General features: G+C 41.5%; 1 protein-coding gene across 1 annotated transcript in view; it reads right to left on the minus strand.

Annotated features, from left to right (window-relative positions):
* Positions 1 to 11,613: 11,613 nt before the first annotated feature.
* CPNE8 (copine 8) overlaps positions 11,614 to 16,411 on the minus strand; it is a 71,701-nt gene continuing 66,903 nt past the window's right edge. The window contains exon 20 of the mRNA XM_064702806.1: positions 11,614 to 13,488. Coding sequence (XP_064558876.1) covers positions 13,300 to 13,488 — 189 coding nt within the window. The 3' untranslated portion in view covers positions 11,614 to 13,299. The remainder of the gene's footprint in view (positions 13,489 to 16,411) is intronic.

The following is a 16,411-nucleotide window of genomic DNA, read 5'->3' on the forward strand; positions in this document are numbered from 1 at the left end:
GAGCCTCTCAGAGCTGCACTGCTGACAGCTGTACCAGGACAGCAGCTGCTGCTGCCAGTGACATCTGCCACACTTGTGCTTAAAAGGGAACAGTAGGACCTGGAAACAGGGTGGGGTTGAGCATTGGAGCTTGGGAATGAAACAGAACTATCAGGAGTAGGGCAAAGAGCTTGCTGGTGCATCCAAGCCTATTTAATACATCTGGGCAAGTAGCAATGCAGTGTGCTGCAAGCAGATAAACACTGCTGAGATCTTTGGTTTGTAAGGTTTAGTCACATCACACTTGCCACAAACAAATGCTACACCCAGGGATAAATTAATGAAGGAAGTCTCTTTTCTGGCTGAAGTCTAAATGATTTTTATGCTGCCACCCGAGCTCCTCCAAATATTACAAAATCAGTCCTAACCCTAGCAAGTCATCCCTGTGGATAAGGAGTAGAAGGATGCTGCAGGCAGCTCCACTGCTGGGCAGTGAAAATGCTGAGCTCTCCTTTCCCCTCCCTGCTGCCCCAACTCTGGGCTGCAGGCCTGAAGAGCCCCGGCCCCCTGCCCACACCAGCTGCCCTGGCAGTGCAGGGCTCCCCAGGCTTGTTCTGGTGCCTGGGCTGCACTGCAGGCACATCCTCAGCCCGAGCTGCCTGCCCCCAGCCACATGCTCCTGGTGCAAATTGCTCTTTACAGAAATGATCTATCTTCCCCTTTGGTCTCTGTTTTCCCTTGTGCAGAGTCTCCCCAATTAGGGATAGATTTTTGGCTGTTTAGTAGATCAGTCCCATGTTTATGTATTAAAATTTTCTTCGGCCTGTTTATTCCTCATCCAAGGGTTTAATAAGCAATTGTGCTTCAGGGTAGCATGTGTTTTTATTATCTACTTAATCAGATGAAAGAAGGCTCTTTTGTCTTTATTTATTTATTTATTCCTAATTAAGAAAATGGTGATACTTGTTCCATAAGAGGAGTGCAGCCCTGTAGCTCCTAGGCAGGAACAAGCAATGCTGCCAGGGGGAATATTTTGTACACAATCTTCCTTTCAAATCTGATTATAATAAAGTTGTGGCATGGATATGATCAATTTGATAAAAACCAACTGCTCACTTACTGAACCCTCCACCAACCTTGGACAACTAAAAGTGCACTTATTAGAACAGCTTATCTATATTTATTTTTATAGATAAATATATGAAGTTTAAACATATAAACTAACATATGTAGTCAATACACAAGCACTTCTTTTCTTTGAGGTTAGTATTGAGTCCAGCAAAGCAAAATTATGCTGAAAGATAGCAAAAATATAAGAAAATACTGAAATTCTAATCCCCTAGAGCAGTTCTCTGGTCTTCCCAAACCATCTGGTGTCTCCTGCCCTTGCAGGAGGAACACATATCTGGCTGGAAACCAGTCTTCAGAAGGACCCAGTGTCACAGCAGCTTCCCCACTGCTGGTTTTAGCTCAGTGACAACTCATCAGTTTTATCCCTTCAATATTCTCGTCACAGCTTCGCTCTTCCCCTTGGGAACCAGCGCTGTGCTCATTTCCCTTCCTTCACTGCTCAGAATTTCTGATCTTTCCATGGGATCTTCTTCAGTGAGCTCCTTGTGGTCACTTTGCTGTTCCACAGCCAGGCCTGCTGGGCAATGGCATCTCCAGGGCTGTCCAGTGTGCCACCCGTGTTGTTGTGCCCCGTGGTGACAGTGGTGGCAGGGCTGCACACCCATCCTGTGCTGTGCTTGTTCCTCTCCCCATTCCCCACATCCCTGCCACGGTGCCACTGCCAGCCCTCCCTGAGCACACACCAGCCCAGCGCTGCTCCAGCAGCCAGTGCAGTGCTCTGGGGCTGCCCTCTCCTCTGGGAAACACACGAGAGGAGAAGCTGGGTCCCTTTGGCAGGGTGACTGTGTTTGCAAATCCCCTTCTCCCCTAAGCCCAGGGTGAATGCTCATGCACACACAGGTGCCAGCACCTCTGCTCTGTCCTTCTTCTTCCACTAGAACTCACAGCAATAAATTAAACCCTTCAAGACAACCTTTTCTGGCAGCACAGCCAACACTTGACTTGAAAGATTTTCATCAGCTTCACAGAGCACTATCATGGCATTACTTCAAGTGCCAAGTGCTTGAATTTAAACCTGGAGAATTCATTGCAGACCAAGACTCTGTGCAATCACTCCTGGACCCTCCAGTGATAATTGGCCATCAGCCGAGGCTGCCAGCTCTGCAGAGAGCTGTATCCCAGGACAGCCTGTGCAAGGATGGACTTCCAGCAGAGAACCCAAGAAAGGAGGCAAGAAACAAGACAGTTTCTCATGGTTATCATTACTATAGAGTCTCTTAATTGAAAGCACCTACTTGGCAAATGCTTTCTTTTTGTGTCAGTTTTGTTGGTTTTTTATTCAGTTCCTTGTGAGGGCAAACACCAGCCTGGTGATTCTGACAGCAGGTAAGATCTAAGTTGTTGAATTTTACCCATTTCACATCTTTGATCTTTATGAAATTTGCCTCCCACTCTTTGATGTGACAGGACAGGGGGTTATTCTTGCTTTTTCTGTCAACTCCTACCAGCAGCTGGGAAAATGGTGATTTCCTTGCAAAAAAGGTGCATTCCAAAAACCATCAAAGCTGTTGATTCTACCTACATTTTGGTCAGGTTTTGCTTAGGTTTAACTGAAGGTTTGTCAGCAGCTACACGGGTATAAATGAGAAACAGCTCCATGCCTGATTCATCCAATACTCCACCACATATCCTACCTGGCAAGAGCTCCTGTTCATCTGCTGCAGCACAGATTTCTTGCTCTCAGAAGGGGGCTGAGAGATCAGAGACCCCTTTCAGGATTTTGTTAAACCAAAATCTGTGAGGCCACAACTTATGCCCTTTTATCTCCCAAGCTGGCTGTGCCCACTGCCAGAGCCAGACCTGCCCCGTCTCCCTGGCTAGGGGGCTCTGCTGGCACCTGGACCACAGGTCTTCAGACATCAACTCCTCTGCCTCTGCCAGATGGGTACACTGGAGGAAAGAAATGTGCTCCCAAAAATAGTGGCTCCCTTTGTGGCTTTGAACAGCCACATGTCGCTCACACTCCTGCTGAGTTAGGTACAGCTGGCTGCTCTGGGTAAGGAGGGCTATTACTCCTTCCCAGAGCAGATTGTCCTGGTGATGGACATACACATAATTCAATCTTTAGAGAAGCCTAAACTCCAGGAGAAGGGCTGCTGGACCATTCCTAAGGGCCAGGACAGAGGCAGCATATGGCAGTCCTAGAGGAGGTCACTGCCAGCCCTGCCCTTCCCCAGCAGCCCCCACTGGAGTTTGCGCCCTCAGCACCTGCCTGTGGGGCTCATGATGAAACAGGGGTGGCTGTCACTGCAGTGCTCTCATGCTGCAGCCCTGTGTGCAGCAGAAGGTGCTGGACAAGCCATGAGGGTGGAGGGATGGAAAGCACAGCAATGGGAAGACAGGGAACAGAGGGAGGTGCTCCTGCTCTGAGTCTCTGCTGAAGCTCAGATTTGAGGTTAAACAGCACACAAAACAAACAGGTGGGAGAGTTTTCAAATCATGCAGGGACTTCTCCCTCTTTCTTAACTCTTGTGATATCTGCCTGGGCACAGGCACAAGCTGTCGGATCTCAGGATCTCAGTCCTGAGGTGCTGAGCCACTGAGACCACCTTGGGGGGCTCGGGAGTCCTGGAATGTTGCCAGAAGTGTCTGGTGGCTGGACTTTGGTCCTACACAGGAGACGACAAGGATGAGGGCTTCACCGGGGTGAATGGTGAAGGGATTAGTTAATTAGAGGGTGAGACACAGGGTTTAGGATTTATGTACAGGGGGGTTTAGAGAAGTAAGATGGAGGAATTGGGGTGTGTCCTGTCCTCCTTCTTCTTCTTCTTCTCCTCCATCTTCTTTGGCCATGGTGGCACTTTTGGATTGGTTATTACTGAAAGTGCACCCAACAATAAGAATAAATGGTATTGGGGAAAAATGATAAATATTGTACACGTAACAATGGGTATAAAGATACGTGGCTGCCCCGGAGGGCAGACAGTGTGCTCATGGCTGACTGCTGAGCAGATCTCTGTTCGGCTGAAAGAACATCTTTTAGATAAACAATTAATAAACATAAAAACCGAAAGAAGAACTGAAGCCTCTTCTCGTCCTTCGATACGCGGGCTGCCCCAAGGCCACCTCGGGCCTTTCCAGGCCCCTCAAACAGCCGAGAAAACCCGACAACAAGCCAGCAGGGAAGGCAAAGCAGTGCATGGCCAAACCCCTGCACTCCCACTCCTAATGAAATTCACACAAATTTTAGAAAGCAATGGAGATGTCTGGAGCTTCCTCCACCCGTCACTGCCTTATTTCCAACAGATGCCATAATGAGGCACCTGGAGGACAAGATCATTTCGTTTTCTTTAGAGTAATCACAATTTGGATGGTCTGTAATTTAATAAGAGTGAGAAGGGAGCAGCAACCAGAAGAGCTCTCTGGCTGCTCAGCCTGATGAGCTGCAGCACAGGGGCCCTGCCATGTGAGCAATGCAGCTTTGCAGTGCTCACTTACAATAGAATGTGCCTGCTGCTGTCCCTGGGGGTGGAGCATGCTGGCCTGGGGCACAGCCCCCCAGCAGCTGGGTGCCCTGCTGCTCCTCTCAGAGCATGCAGCAGTCCAGCACACAGCAAGAGCCAGCAGCTCCTGCAGAGAAAAGCACATATTGCAGCTCACGCCTACTCAGGAGGGGAGCACTCACCCACAAAGTACAGTGATACTTTACACATCCTCTTTTTCCTATTCAGTCTAACAGGTTTTAAATAAAGCAACATTTCAGTTGGTTTTGCCATTGTGAAAAAGAGTTTTTGGAAGCCTGGTACTTCCTTGCAATGACAGGTAATAGACGGATCTATTGATAATGACACGGTGCATGCATGAACGAGCATTTAGACTCTTCTGTACCACGAAGCAGCCAACAGTGCCAGAAAAACCCCTCACTAATATGATGGGTGTGTGCTTAAATACATTTCTTTTCTTACTAATTCTTCCAGGACAGCGGGCAATGCTGCAGTGCAGCTGACAGCATTTCTCCAATAATGACATGCTGTGTTTCAGTGATTTTTCACACTCAGAGCGGCATCACCTTCCTCCTGCCTGCATTCTTCTGAGCGGCTTAGCAAGATGGGAAAAGCTACTTCAGAAGCAACTGTGTGTGTCTAAAACTGAGGTGTAGGTTTGGGGTTTTATGTGCTGTAAAACCTCTTCCTGTGCTGGAGGGCACTCAGCAACAGGTGAATAGCCAATTTCATTAGCAGGTGTGATTTCTCCATTGTGTCAGTTCTAGTGATTGAATCACTGAGTAAAATGCTAGAAAGCAGTTTTATTTTAGGCTTTTTGTAGGGTTGCCACAGTGGAACTTGCTGAGATTTGTATAGGTTTGAGTTATAGAAAAGAGACAAGTTTTGAGGAGGTCTAGATAGGAGAAAAGCAGGATGGCTCATGTTTAATACCAGAGGGGTTCTTGTTATGAAATACTTTTCATGGTTACAGAAAAAGAGTGAATGTCTGCAGCTCCAACTGCAGGAGAAAACCATGAGCTCCACAGAAGGTCAGTGAGGGAGAGCAATTACAGCTTGCATTGTAAGGTGATTTCCCCTCCACACAAAGGGGGCACTTATTTCTGAATTTTAACATGATAAACAGGCAAAGCACAGATTTAAAGGCATCTGATAATGTTAACCTAAAAATAGCTTTATTCCAACATCCCTTAGAGATTCTTCAATTCTTTTATGCAAAGATTTGCCAGCTATCAGTGAGTGAATCAGAGATGTGAGGCAAACACCAGTTTTTGTTTCTGAAGGAACTGCATGTTTCAGTACAGCCTAGTGCTATGAATCTCGAGGAGCTGAGAGCATGCTGTGTGCTGTTCCTTTTAAAGGGATCATAGGGAATATTTCTGGGTGTCGCTGGGTTTTGGTTGGTAAGATAGTTGACTGAGTACATCAAGCCAAGGTGTCATGACTGTAGAATTGGCTGTACTTAATTAGCAATAATGGGACACTTTCCTGCTCTTCCAACACCTTGTTGCAAAACCTCAGGTGTACAGGTGGGGACTCCCACCTTGCTGTCCATTTATATCAATTTGCTTGGCATATCCTGCTCCTCAGCTGACCTTCACCAGGAGATTTTCCCTCCTCATTGCCTTTGGTCACACAGGGGCTGGTTACCTCTCCTGCCCACTGGATGCAAGTCTCCTAAGGGTCTCTGTCTCCATGAGCATCTGAGCCATTACTGTGGAAACAGGTGACTGGAAGCACACATGTATTTCAGACAAGATCTCACCAGGGCTTTCTTCAGCCCTCCTGGTGCCCTCCGAACCACCCATGCACTCCAGTCCTCTCCCTCTGCATTATCCTTTCTTCTTTCTTAATTAGGCCACCTGCCTTTGCAGGACTGACTAAGGGGGCTTCAGGAGGATATTTAACTATTTAATGGATTATTTCCCTGTTCAGAAGGAGGCTGCACAATGAGGGAATCCCTAGCAACTCTCCAGTGTGGTCTAAACAAATTTCTAAGACAAAGATGATGTAATTTCCCTGAGATGCACTAGAAGGGGCCTCCAGACAGTTTGGGATGTTTGTCTGCCCATGGAAGCCACCCCTGCTGCCAAAGACAGCATCACCCATCACTGCTGGCCTTTGAGAGCATCCCCCCTTGCACAGACACAGCTACCACACTCCTCCTGGTTAGCTGCATACAAACCACACCTAAGTGCTTTACTTTTTTCCTCACAGGTTAAAAACCATCTGCTTTTTTTCTCTCCTGAACTCTTTCAAAATTGTCTTTGTTCCTTAAGTGTGACCCAATGGACCAGACACAGCTCAGGCTTCAGGACAGCTTAGCCTGGAGAAATTATTCTCTCTCTTGCAATATGAACACACCTGCTGTCTGCATCTTCCAGGGTGATCTTTGCTTTTTATGCAGCAGTATCACAATTTGATTCATATTCTGTTTGCAGCTCAGCTGTAATCCACAAATTATTTAGTACCAAACTGCTGCTTATAAAGGTGTCTTTTATTTTCATTCCATTTGTTCTTATTTATCTCCCTCCTGCATGTAATATTTTTCACCATTTGTTTCCCTGACCTTCCCTTCCACTCATCAAAACAATTTTTTAATTTATTCAGGCTTCCCAGCCTGCAATCCTGGTGAGCCAATACTTTCATTCACTTTAAAAATGTAGCCTCTGACTCCTTTGTTTAGTGCATTAATGGCAACATTTGCCAGAAGCTGTCATGAGAGACTCCTGCTGGACTCTTACTTTCCTCCAGGTTTGGCACCTATTGATATTTTCCATTCCCTCCTTCTCACAGAGAGCCATCCACCAAGGCTGCCTGGTCACTCCTGTCCTGCCAGAGCCTTCCTGCCTTGTACCAGGGAAGTATTTAATCTTCTCCTCAGTCTGCAGTAGCCCTTTGCTTATGGAAAAGAGACAATTTTCTTCTCCTTGGATTCCCTCTGGCTGGTGATTGTGTGCTGATGGCCCACTCAGTTTAAAGCACAGCATTCAGTGCTAATCACTGTGCACATCCAGTCAATTGCTTTGATTTCATGATCAGCCTGGAGCAAAGCAAACCACAGAGCAGCCTGTGGCACAGGGACACACAGGCCCTCAGTCATTACTGCAATCTTGTTCTTCTCAGAGCTGGGCAGGATTTTTGCTGCCTGGGAAACAAAGCAGTGCAGGAGTGATGGAATTGTTCAGTGCACAGGCACAGCCTGCAGGGGCTTGGGAAGGCTCTCCCACCACAGAATCCACACTGCATGATTCCTGGGCAGGTGTGTCACAGCCCTTGTGCACCTTCTGCAGGATGGGATATCTGTAAGAACACTCAGTCACTTCAATGCCTTCCATGGTTTGCAAAATAAAACCATCAAATAAAAATTCCAGTGATGAAATTTATCATTGTCAAGTGTCCAGCTGTAGGCACATGCTCCAAACTGAAGTACTCCACACCCTTTCTTTAGACGGCCAGCTTGAAAATACCAGACATCTACAGCCACTTGCACACTCATGGCAATGCACAATGCTGGCTGGAAGGAACACCTGAAACCATACCCTGTCAATTCAGTGGCAAAGAAGCAAAAATCCACCATGGAGTGCTGCAGAAAATGTGTACAAGTGCTACAAGCCAATCTAAAATTGGAGGGCATTTCACATGAAAAAGATGAACAGTATGAAACAGCAACCCAGCAATGGGAATGGTCAGGGTCTGTCCTTCTGAAAATGTTTCTGCTGCAGTGACACCCACCTGCTTCTCCACAGCTCCATTCAGCAGGGCTGGTCTGCCCTCATGCATCACCCTTGCTCTGGGAGCTCAGAGTCAGAGATCACTTCTGGTGGGGAGGGCACCCCACAGAAACCCTCCCTGATCATTTATCCAAATTGTTCTGGCAGTCTCAGTGTTATGAGTAGAAAAGTTGCCCGTTTTTTTAAAAGGTTACAGAGTTCACAGGTTGAGCCTGTTGCTGCCAGGATGGAGTTCTAACTGTTTGTTGTGTTAATCACCTGTTGTTAATAGTTTTTCGTTCGCTACCTGTTATTGATGGTTGGGAATTGCCCTTTTTTGTCGAGTGACACCCTGCTGCTTTCTGGAGGATGGCACCCGGGATGGTGAAGAGAAGGGGACATCGGGGTTGCCATGCAAATGAAGAAACCCCTCACCAAACCCGGCAAAACCCCCTAAAAACAGCTAGCCAACACGGAATTAAGGGATCGAAGGGATGTCTAGATGTGAGGAACAGAATCCAGTATCCACCAAGACCCTTTTACCCCTCACCCTAACCTAAGATGTTGGCTAGAAAGAGGACCTCGAATGTCAAACCAGAAAAGCAGGAATCTTCTCATGCTCTTGTGAGGACAGAAGCCCCAGCTCTGCCCACAGACCAGCGGACACAGCTGCACTCTTCCTCCTCCTCCTCCTCCTCCTCCGTGCCACTCCTGGAAGCAGTGGCAGCGTGAGCGCGACCTGTCGGTTCTTCCACCCAAGCTGATCTCTAATAAAGGCATCAGAAAGAGAAAGATCTCCTGCCCTATTTATTTCACTCAGTGCCCCTCTGAGTCTTTCCAGTTGATCCATATCCAGTGGTATCTGAAGCCCCAAAACTGCACCCAGTACACAAGCCAAAGCCTTATTAATGTGAGAACATGGATTAACTCAGGTGGCCATTATTCAATGTTTTACTTATGACACACCTTCCCCTCACTCTGTTTTGTGATCCCTTACAGCCTCAGACACTGTTCTAAGGAGTTGCTGCACAGCCAAAAAGTGCTGTAGCTGTACAGGGAATTTTTGTTACTCCAGTACTCTTACCTATTTGTCCTGATTGAATTTCCTCCTCTCTTTTAGGCAATTTTTCTAATTCATAAAAACAATTTCAAGTTTTAATTCAATTTTTGGAAGTGATTAAATTATCTCCAGTTGATATAATCCAATAATTTAATAACAAAATATTATATATTGCTTCATCAATGGAAATGGCCAAGTAATATCAAAAGCAAGAAGGTCCCTAGGGAACAGCAATTGTTCTATTTCTTGAGTTTGATGATGGAAGACTGATACCATTTTTCTGAACAATCTAACCAGCCTTAGAGTACTTCACAGCACTTCAAACAAGGCCAGTATCCTGCTTTGCTTTTAAAATGTCTTCTTAAAGCAGCTGTTTCTCTTTTTTATCGTAAAGCTCATTATATTGCTTTTAAAGAAAATTGTTCCACAACTGTGTAGTAGTAGCAAATTTTTATTGGTAGAGGTAAACCTTAGACTGGATGTATTTATTTTTAATTGACTATTTAATTCAATGATTATCCCTCTTCTGTGAAGCTTGAAGGAAAAAAACCCCATTGAGTATTTAGGTTTTCCCTAATGGACTAAATGCTCATCCTTTTGTTAAATAATTGATTTAACTTTCCTTCCCTTTCTAGTAGAGGTTTCACTAGGCTTTTACAGTCCTAAAATTATTTTCGTTTTTCTGCTCTTTTTTACACATATCTTACTTTTACATTTATACATAGCTACACATTCTTTCTATTCTTGCTGATTTTTCTTTTTAAAGAACTTCTGGAACAATTACAATGGCCTCTTACTATGCTCCCAGGTTTCCCATTGCACTGGTGTAACTTCTCATTATGTCTCTTTTTATTAGTTCTTAAAGATGATAAATAATTTATTATTCTGTTTGTTTCAACCATTTTATTAAGCATCCTGGAGGAAATTTCATCTGCTCCTACTTAGGTGAGAATTTCCCAAATGCAACTCCTTAGAGAATCCCTAAACCCTCCTGAGTCCTCTTCATCTCCTAGAGACACCTCCCTGTGGCACCACACAACAAACTCTTTTTGTAGACCACTGAGCTGAAGTCCATGTAAATTCTACTCTACAGCTTTCCATCTTTGCCTACAATTATAAAATTCTAGTTTGTAACCAAGATCAAACCAGTTTCTTCTTCCAGATTGGCATCAATTTCTCACCAGTCTGAATCAAACCTAGGAGTCACTCCTGAATTAGACTTCATGAGCCAGTGGAGTCTAATTCAAGAGTGAATTTCCTCATTTGAAGGAAATTTGTGCCAGAAAATTTTCTGCATGTATTATGAAGAAAATATTCATTCCAAGATGGATACCAGTGGAAGAGAGGTTTTGTCAAGGCCAACTGTTTCTCTCAGGACAACTCATTTGTCACATAATGTGTCACCTTTTACTTTTTGTAAACATAAAAACTCTCTGCTACTCTTCAGGTGTGGCAAATTAGTACGTTTTGATAGCAGCTAGCATTTCTTGGGAAGGAATAAGAATTTTGTTTTCCATTATTCTTGAGAATAAAGCCAGGAGTAAAAACAGCTGGTGATTTTTTGGAGAAAAATCTGTAGATGATTTTTTTTGAGAAATTCAAGCTCAGAGCTTTAACTCTCGTCCCAAAAAAACTGGAATGAGAGTTAATATGTGAGATTATGTAATGATTCCCACATGTTACAGATTCAAGATGCCAAGCATAGAGACAGGGAATCTCACAGGTCTGGAAAGAGCCCTTTGCCACTAAAGTCCTCAGTCCCCTTATCACAACTATTTCTTTCCATTAAACATGTTTAGAACCCAATACTAAACAGAAGAAAAAAAACCCGACAGTGTGGAATAGAATAGACTTGTGCTTAGGCTGGATAGACAGAATAACTTTGATGAAGTAACACCTTTCTTTAAAAGTTCTTTCACTTGTTAAATGAACTGCTAGATTAGTTTTGAGATGAATCTTTAAATAATAAAGGTACTGGCTAAATGAGAGCTAATAAATTACTCTCAGCTGAGTAAGTTTGTTTTCTGGCCTTCTAGTGATATGTTGAATACATGTCCCACTGGGAACCAGCACAAATATCAGCATAAAGATTTGCCTAATCAAATGAAACAAGAGAAACATAGTATAACTTCAGATTTTTCAAAAGTGCCAACACTGATCGTGCAAAAAATAAATGTAGAAGATGAAAGGAGAACACCACCACCATATATTAGATTTAAACTTACTCTTTATGATGCACTTTCATCAAAATTTGTAGTTGCCAAGTATCAAATTTCACTCATGCAACATCAATTCACTAAGAAATACATATTTTGGTGAGAAAATTAAACTCCATATTTATGTAAAAACTGTTTCAAAATAAAAATAAAACAAGATTTTTTTTTACCAAAAAAAGATTTTTTTTTTGTTTTTGTTAACAGAATGATTATTTGGAAAACGTAATTTCCCACATGAAATAGTTAAAGGAAGTTAAATATATTTAAAAATGGAAGATTCTGCATTTACATAGTTATGCCATTAATATTGAAGATATGTTTTCTGGCAAAAAACTTCTCATGCTTAAAAAATGCACCTTAGTTTTATACTGTACATTACAACATACAGTAGTAAGAAACAGAATTAGTAAACAGGTTATATGCAAAGAAAAAATTACGTATACAAGACAATTACAACTGTGACACAAAAAAAAATTAATGTTCAGTTTAAACAGTATCTGAAGGCAATTCACAATCATTTCAGGAATTCTGTGAAATTTAAGGCCATTAGTTCTAAATAAAATGTATCTGACACAAACTCACAAAACTGTGTATTTTGTACAAAATATACATGCAAAACCATTTTGTAATTATATATCAACAGGCATATAATAAATTCTTTTGGGTAGTTCCGTACACAAAATTGTGAACAAAGCAACATAGTTGTGCAATTTTAAAACCATTTAATTACCTTTATTATTCATGCACCCTGAATGGAAATGTGATTAAATGACAATATTAAACCCAAATATTATTAAGCCCAATATCCCTTTGAATGGGCAATCTAGACAAAAAAAAAGTAAAGATTTAAATTTTTTGAGTTTAAAATGGTCCGTTATAAAACATCTGCTGTAATCACTTCAAAAGACATTTCTGATGCAAAATTTCCAGTGCTTTAAGGAATGTATTATATGATTTAATGAGCTCAGTGAGTCAACTATAACACTCTGATAGTTCTGGATTGAGGTAATTTTCTTTAATTAATTACAGCAAGTAACTATTCTAATTTGTTTCAGTAGTTAGTTTAAAAAACTGTAAACTTAGATAAACTCACAAATTGGAGAATCTCTGAAAAAAATGCACATACCTCCCCCTCAGTCTGGAGCCAGTTATAAGTCATATGCCATTATGTTATTTACATTTAGGAGTTGAAATTTTCAATACATGAGATGAATGGATTACTAAGAACTGATTGAAGCACTTCAGTTACTTTAAAACACATTGATACATTTGTCCTTAGCTTTCATTTGTATTTGTCTGGACAAACATTCAAAGAGATATTGCTTCTCTTGTTATCTTGTGACAAACTATTGCAAGCCAGAAGACATGTGAGTCAATATTCCAAACTTTTATTCTTAAGAATAGTTATAAAAGTACTGAAATTTAAAAATAGTAACATGTAAACATTGATACAGAGTAATAGCATTCCTATACATTTATATACACTCAGTATTCAGAGAGGACTCAATCTTCTGAGTTGAAAACCTGACTTGTGCTTCCCCCCTCCAATAAATACATCAAAAAAGTTTTAGTTTGGACTAAAAAAAAAGTCTCAGAACATCAACATTTTGCTCCTAGCATTTAAAAGCTTTCCAGTTGCTTATGCAACTAATAGGAGAATTTTGGTATGTGAAGAGAACTTTTCTAGCTCCAAGAAGTTATCAGAAGCTACTGCTGCATCCAGAGACTTGTGATAAATGCCAAACACTTCAGAGCAGTCATATCTGTGTCTGCAAGACGTGCACTGGGGGTGTGTAGGGGGGTGGTGCAGGGGATGGCTTTATTCCTCTGACTCTCATGTAGGACAGAAACTGCTCTGGGATTTCAGCCAGTACATCTTTGGCCAGCCTTGCCATGCTCAACACGTGGTTTCCACTTCTGTCAATGTAATCCCGGAATGGCACAAACTGCAGCACAAAAGAGATGCTCACTCAGACACAGAACAGATCTTACAACATTAAAATAAGAAAGCTTAACCTAGGGGGTTTAGGTATATGAACATGTTACCTTACACAGTTTTAATGTACCCATACATAAGCTGCATTTTATATTATATATTTTATAAATGCACATTGTATCTCAATTATTACAGACCTGCCTTCTAATAGAAATAGTGTGACACTTTCACTTGGGTGAACCCCTTCACATGAGCCATGGCAAGCTCAGGTTGGTGATTAAGTGCCTCACTGATATATTTGGGTTATCTCTCAACCCTTTCCATGCTAGAAGGTAATTTTGTCTCAGAAAGCCACTCTCAGCTTCCATTCCCTGCTCCTGCACCACCTGCCAGACTGCCTCCACTCTGGCACTTGCTGAGTTGATTTTTTTGACCTCTGAAGTGAACAGAATAGAAAGGATGACTTTAAATTTTTGACCATTTTGCATTATATCTAGTAGAACTCTGAACCACCTGAACACTTTTAATAGGATATTAACAAATGCATAAAGAAGCTAAGCAAAAATGATTGGATCAAAAAAGAACTTGTGATGTGATATGCAGATGTTCAACACCTGAACCATTTACCTGCCCAGACCTGGTTTGAATTTTGTAATACTTAATGAGAATCTTGTGCTACTGGCATACCAAAAGGAAACAATCCAGGCTCCTTGATTTTTTTTTCCTTGTGTAAAAAGGTCATGCAGTCTGAGTCAAAAAACATCCTAAGAGATCCCCTTACCCATTAGTCTGCAGACATGAAATCTCAGACCCCTGTTCTGTAGCAAAATGGGGCTATTTCAACAGTGTAATTCTTGAAATGCAATTATACAACATATTTGGCCTGATTTAGCTCTTCTCCTCTCCCCACACTGCAGAGATGCCAGAGCAGCTGGAGGAACTATGGACAGGAAAGCAAACCTAGAGATGTACAGGGACAGCTAACATGGAGATGGCAGAGGAATAGAATGAAAGGCATAGGAGAAACCAAAGGGAAACTGATGGAATGCCAAGTCATTTTCTGTAATTTAAGAGTTTAATTAAAAAGGCTGATATGCAAAATTCTCAGGAGAAACAGCAGGTGCATCACTATAAATAAATATTCTCCTAAAATGTCTTAAACAGCAAAAGGATAGGAAAGGAGTAGAAATTAAAACTGAGGAAGAACTGGTACATACGTAACACAGAGTCCCACAACATGTATCCACACTAGTGAGGAGGAGACAGTGAAGAACATGCCTCTACATGAGGTGCAGCCAGTAGCAAATATAGCACATACAAAGACTCACTGTTAACAGACAGCCTTTTCCTGTACTAACTTAATCAAAATATTTCACAATACTTATAGAATTAATAGGTAATTTCACTAGTTAATTTTAATTAATCTAATACACAAAAAAACCCACTTTTTAATTTGAGTAGTTAGTTTTATAAAGGCAAATCAGTTTCAGCTTGCTAGATACAAAATAAAGGTCAAACCAAATTTAGACAGTTTGACAGAATTCCTTTTTATTTAGTTAGTTAGTCTATAAAGTCAATATTTGTTAGTATTTAGACAGAAAAAGAGCATGAAATAATTCTGTCTTTGGGTAGGTTCAATATGGCATGGGGAAACATTCTGATTAAAATATATTAATAATAAATAAACATTTTAATAGAATTCTGATATGCAATGAATTCCAAAGAAATACAAAAGGGTATTCACTGCATTTTTTTTTCAGCACAAGTTAGTAATCACAAAGCAAAGCATTTTCACAAATTATTGTTTATAATATGCTAGAACTCTATCCATTTATGCTCTTTAAAGCTTTTTGGGCTGTTATTATTAGAGAAATTATGTTGCTTATATTTAAATGCATTTAAACATAAGTGCAATGCTTGCCAGAAGATACCTGAATTAGCTTTGAAAATCTGAGATGGCACAGAGGGCTTTGCAGAGCTTGGGGTCCTCCCCACACACTGCTCTGCTGAAAGCACTGACATTTCCAGAACAACACACTACACACAGCCCCTCTCCAGCCCAATGTGGACACCAAGGAACACTACAAAGACTTTGACAAAATAAGAAACTATTTCTTATCTCCTGTTCAGCTGTCTTACATCATCCCTACCTTCAAAACTATCTGACAACAGTTACCAAAGAAACCAGCATGTTTTACTCTTTTAAGAGTTTTGGTATCTCACTTTCTCATCAGCTGTTATCTCTATATGTTGCAAAAATGAAAAAAGTGTCTTTCTCAACTATTAGAATTCAGGAATCCATGACTTTCTTTAATGTATATCCATAGAGAGTATGAAGGTAATTTAATTTCTGTCTTATGCTCATTTCTGATCCCCATTTAAAAAAAAAATAGAGGGATTTTTAATGTAGTATGCAAGAAGATTGAAGAAGACTGAAAAAAGAGTTCTGATCATTTTCATTTCCATATATTGATGTAGCTTTCTTTATTTTTCTCTTCTGATAAAACCAAACTATAAAATCAGGTGTCAAACACCTTTTGAACACGTCCTTGGATTTAAATATTACATCCGCCAGCAGTTATCAATCAAATCAATCCTTAAACATTCATGTATCAGTATTTGTAACATTAAACATTTTGAAGTTTCAGTTCCCGCAGATATAAATGGAAACAAATAAACATATCCCAAAGTTCATCAGCTGCTATCTGACCTTAACTATCATGCAGCATGAGCTATTGATATGGCTCACTTATTCTCTCTCTACATATATTCTATTAAACAACAATATAAAAATCCAACCTGTCTTGTACGGAAATAAGTGCAAATAAGTAAGAGGAAAAATAGGTGAACAGCATGAAGTTTGACAAATAGGAGGAATAAAGGAAGAAGAAGAAATGGCAGTTCTAAGGTGAGGTTTGAATCTGTCAGTGTTT

The sequence above is a fragment of the Zonotrichia leucophrys genome, chromosome 1A (assembly GCF_028769735.1).
Source record: "Zonotrichia leucophrys gambelii isolate GWCS_2022_RI chromosome 1A, RI_Zleu_2.0, whole genome shotgun sequence".
Lineage (NCBI taxonomy): Eukaryota > Metazoa > Chordata > Aves > Passeriformes > Passerellidae > Zonotrichia > Zonotrichia leucophrys.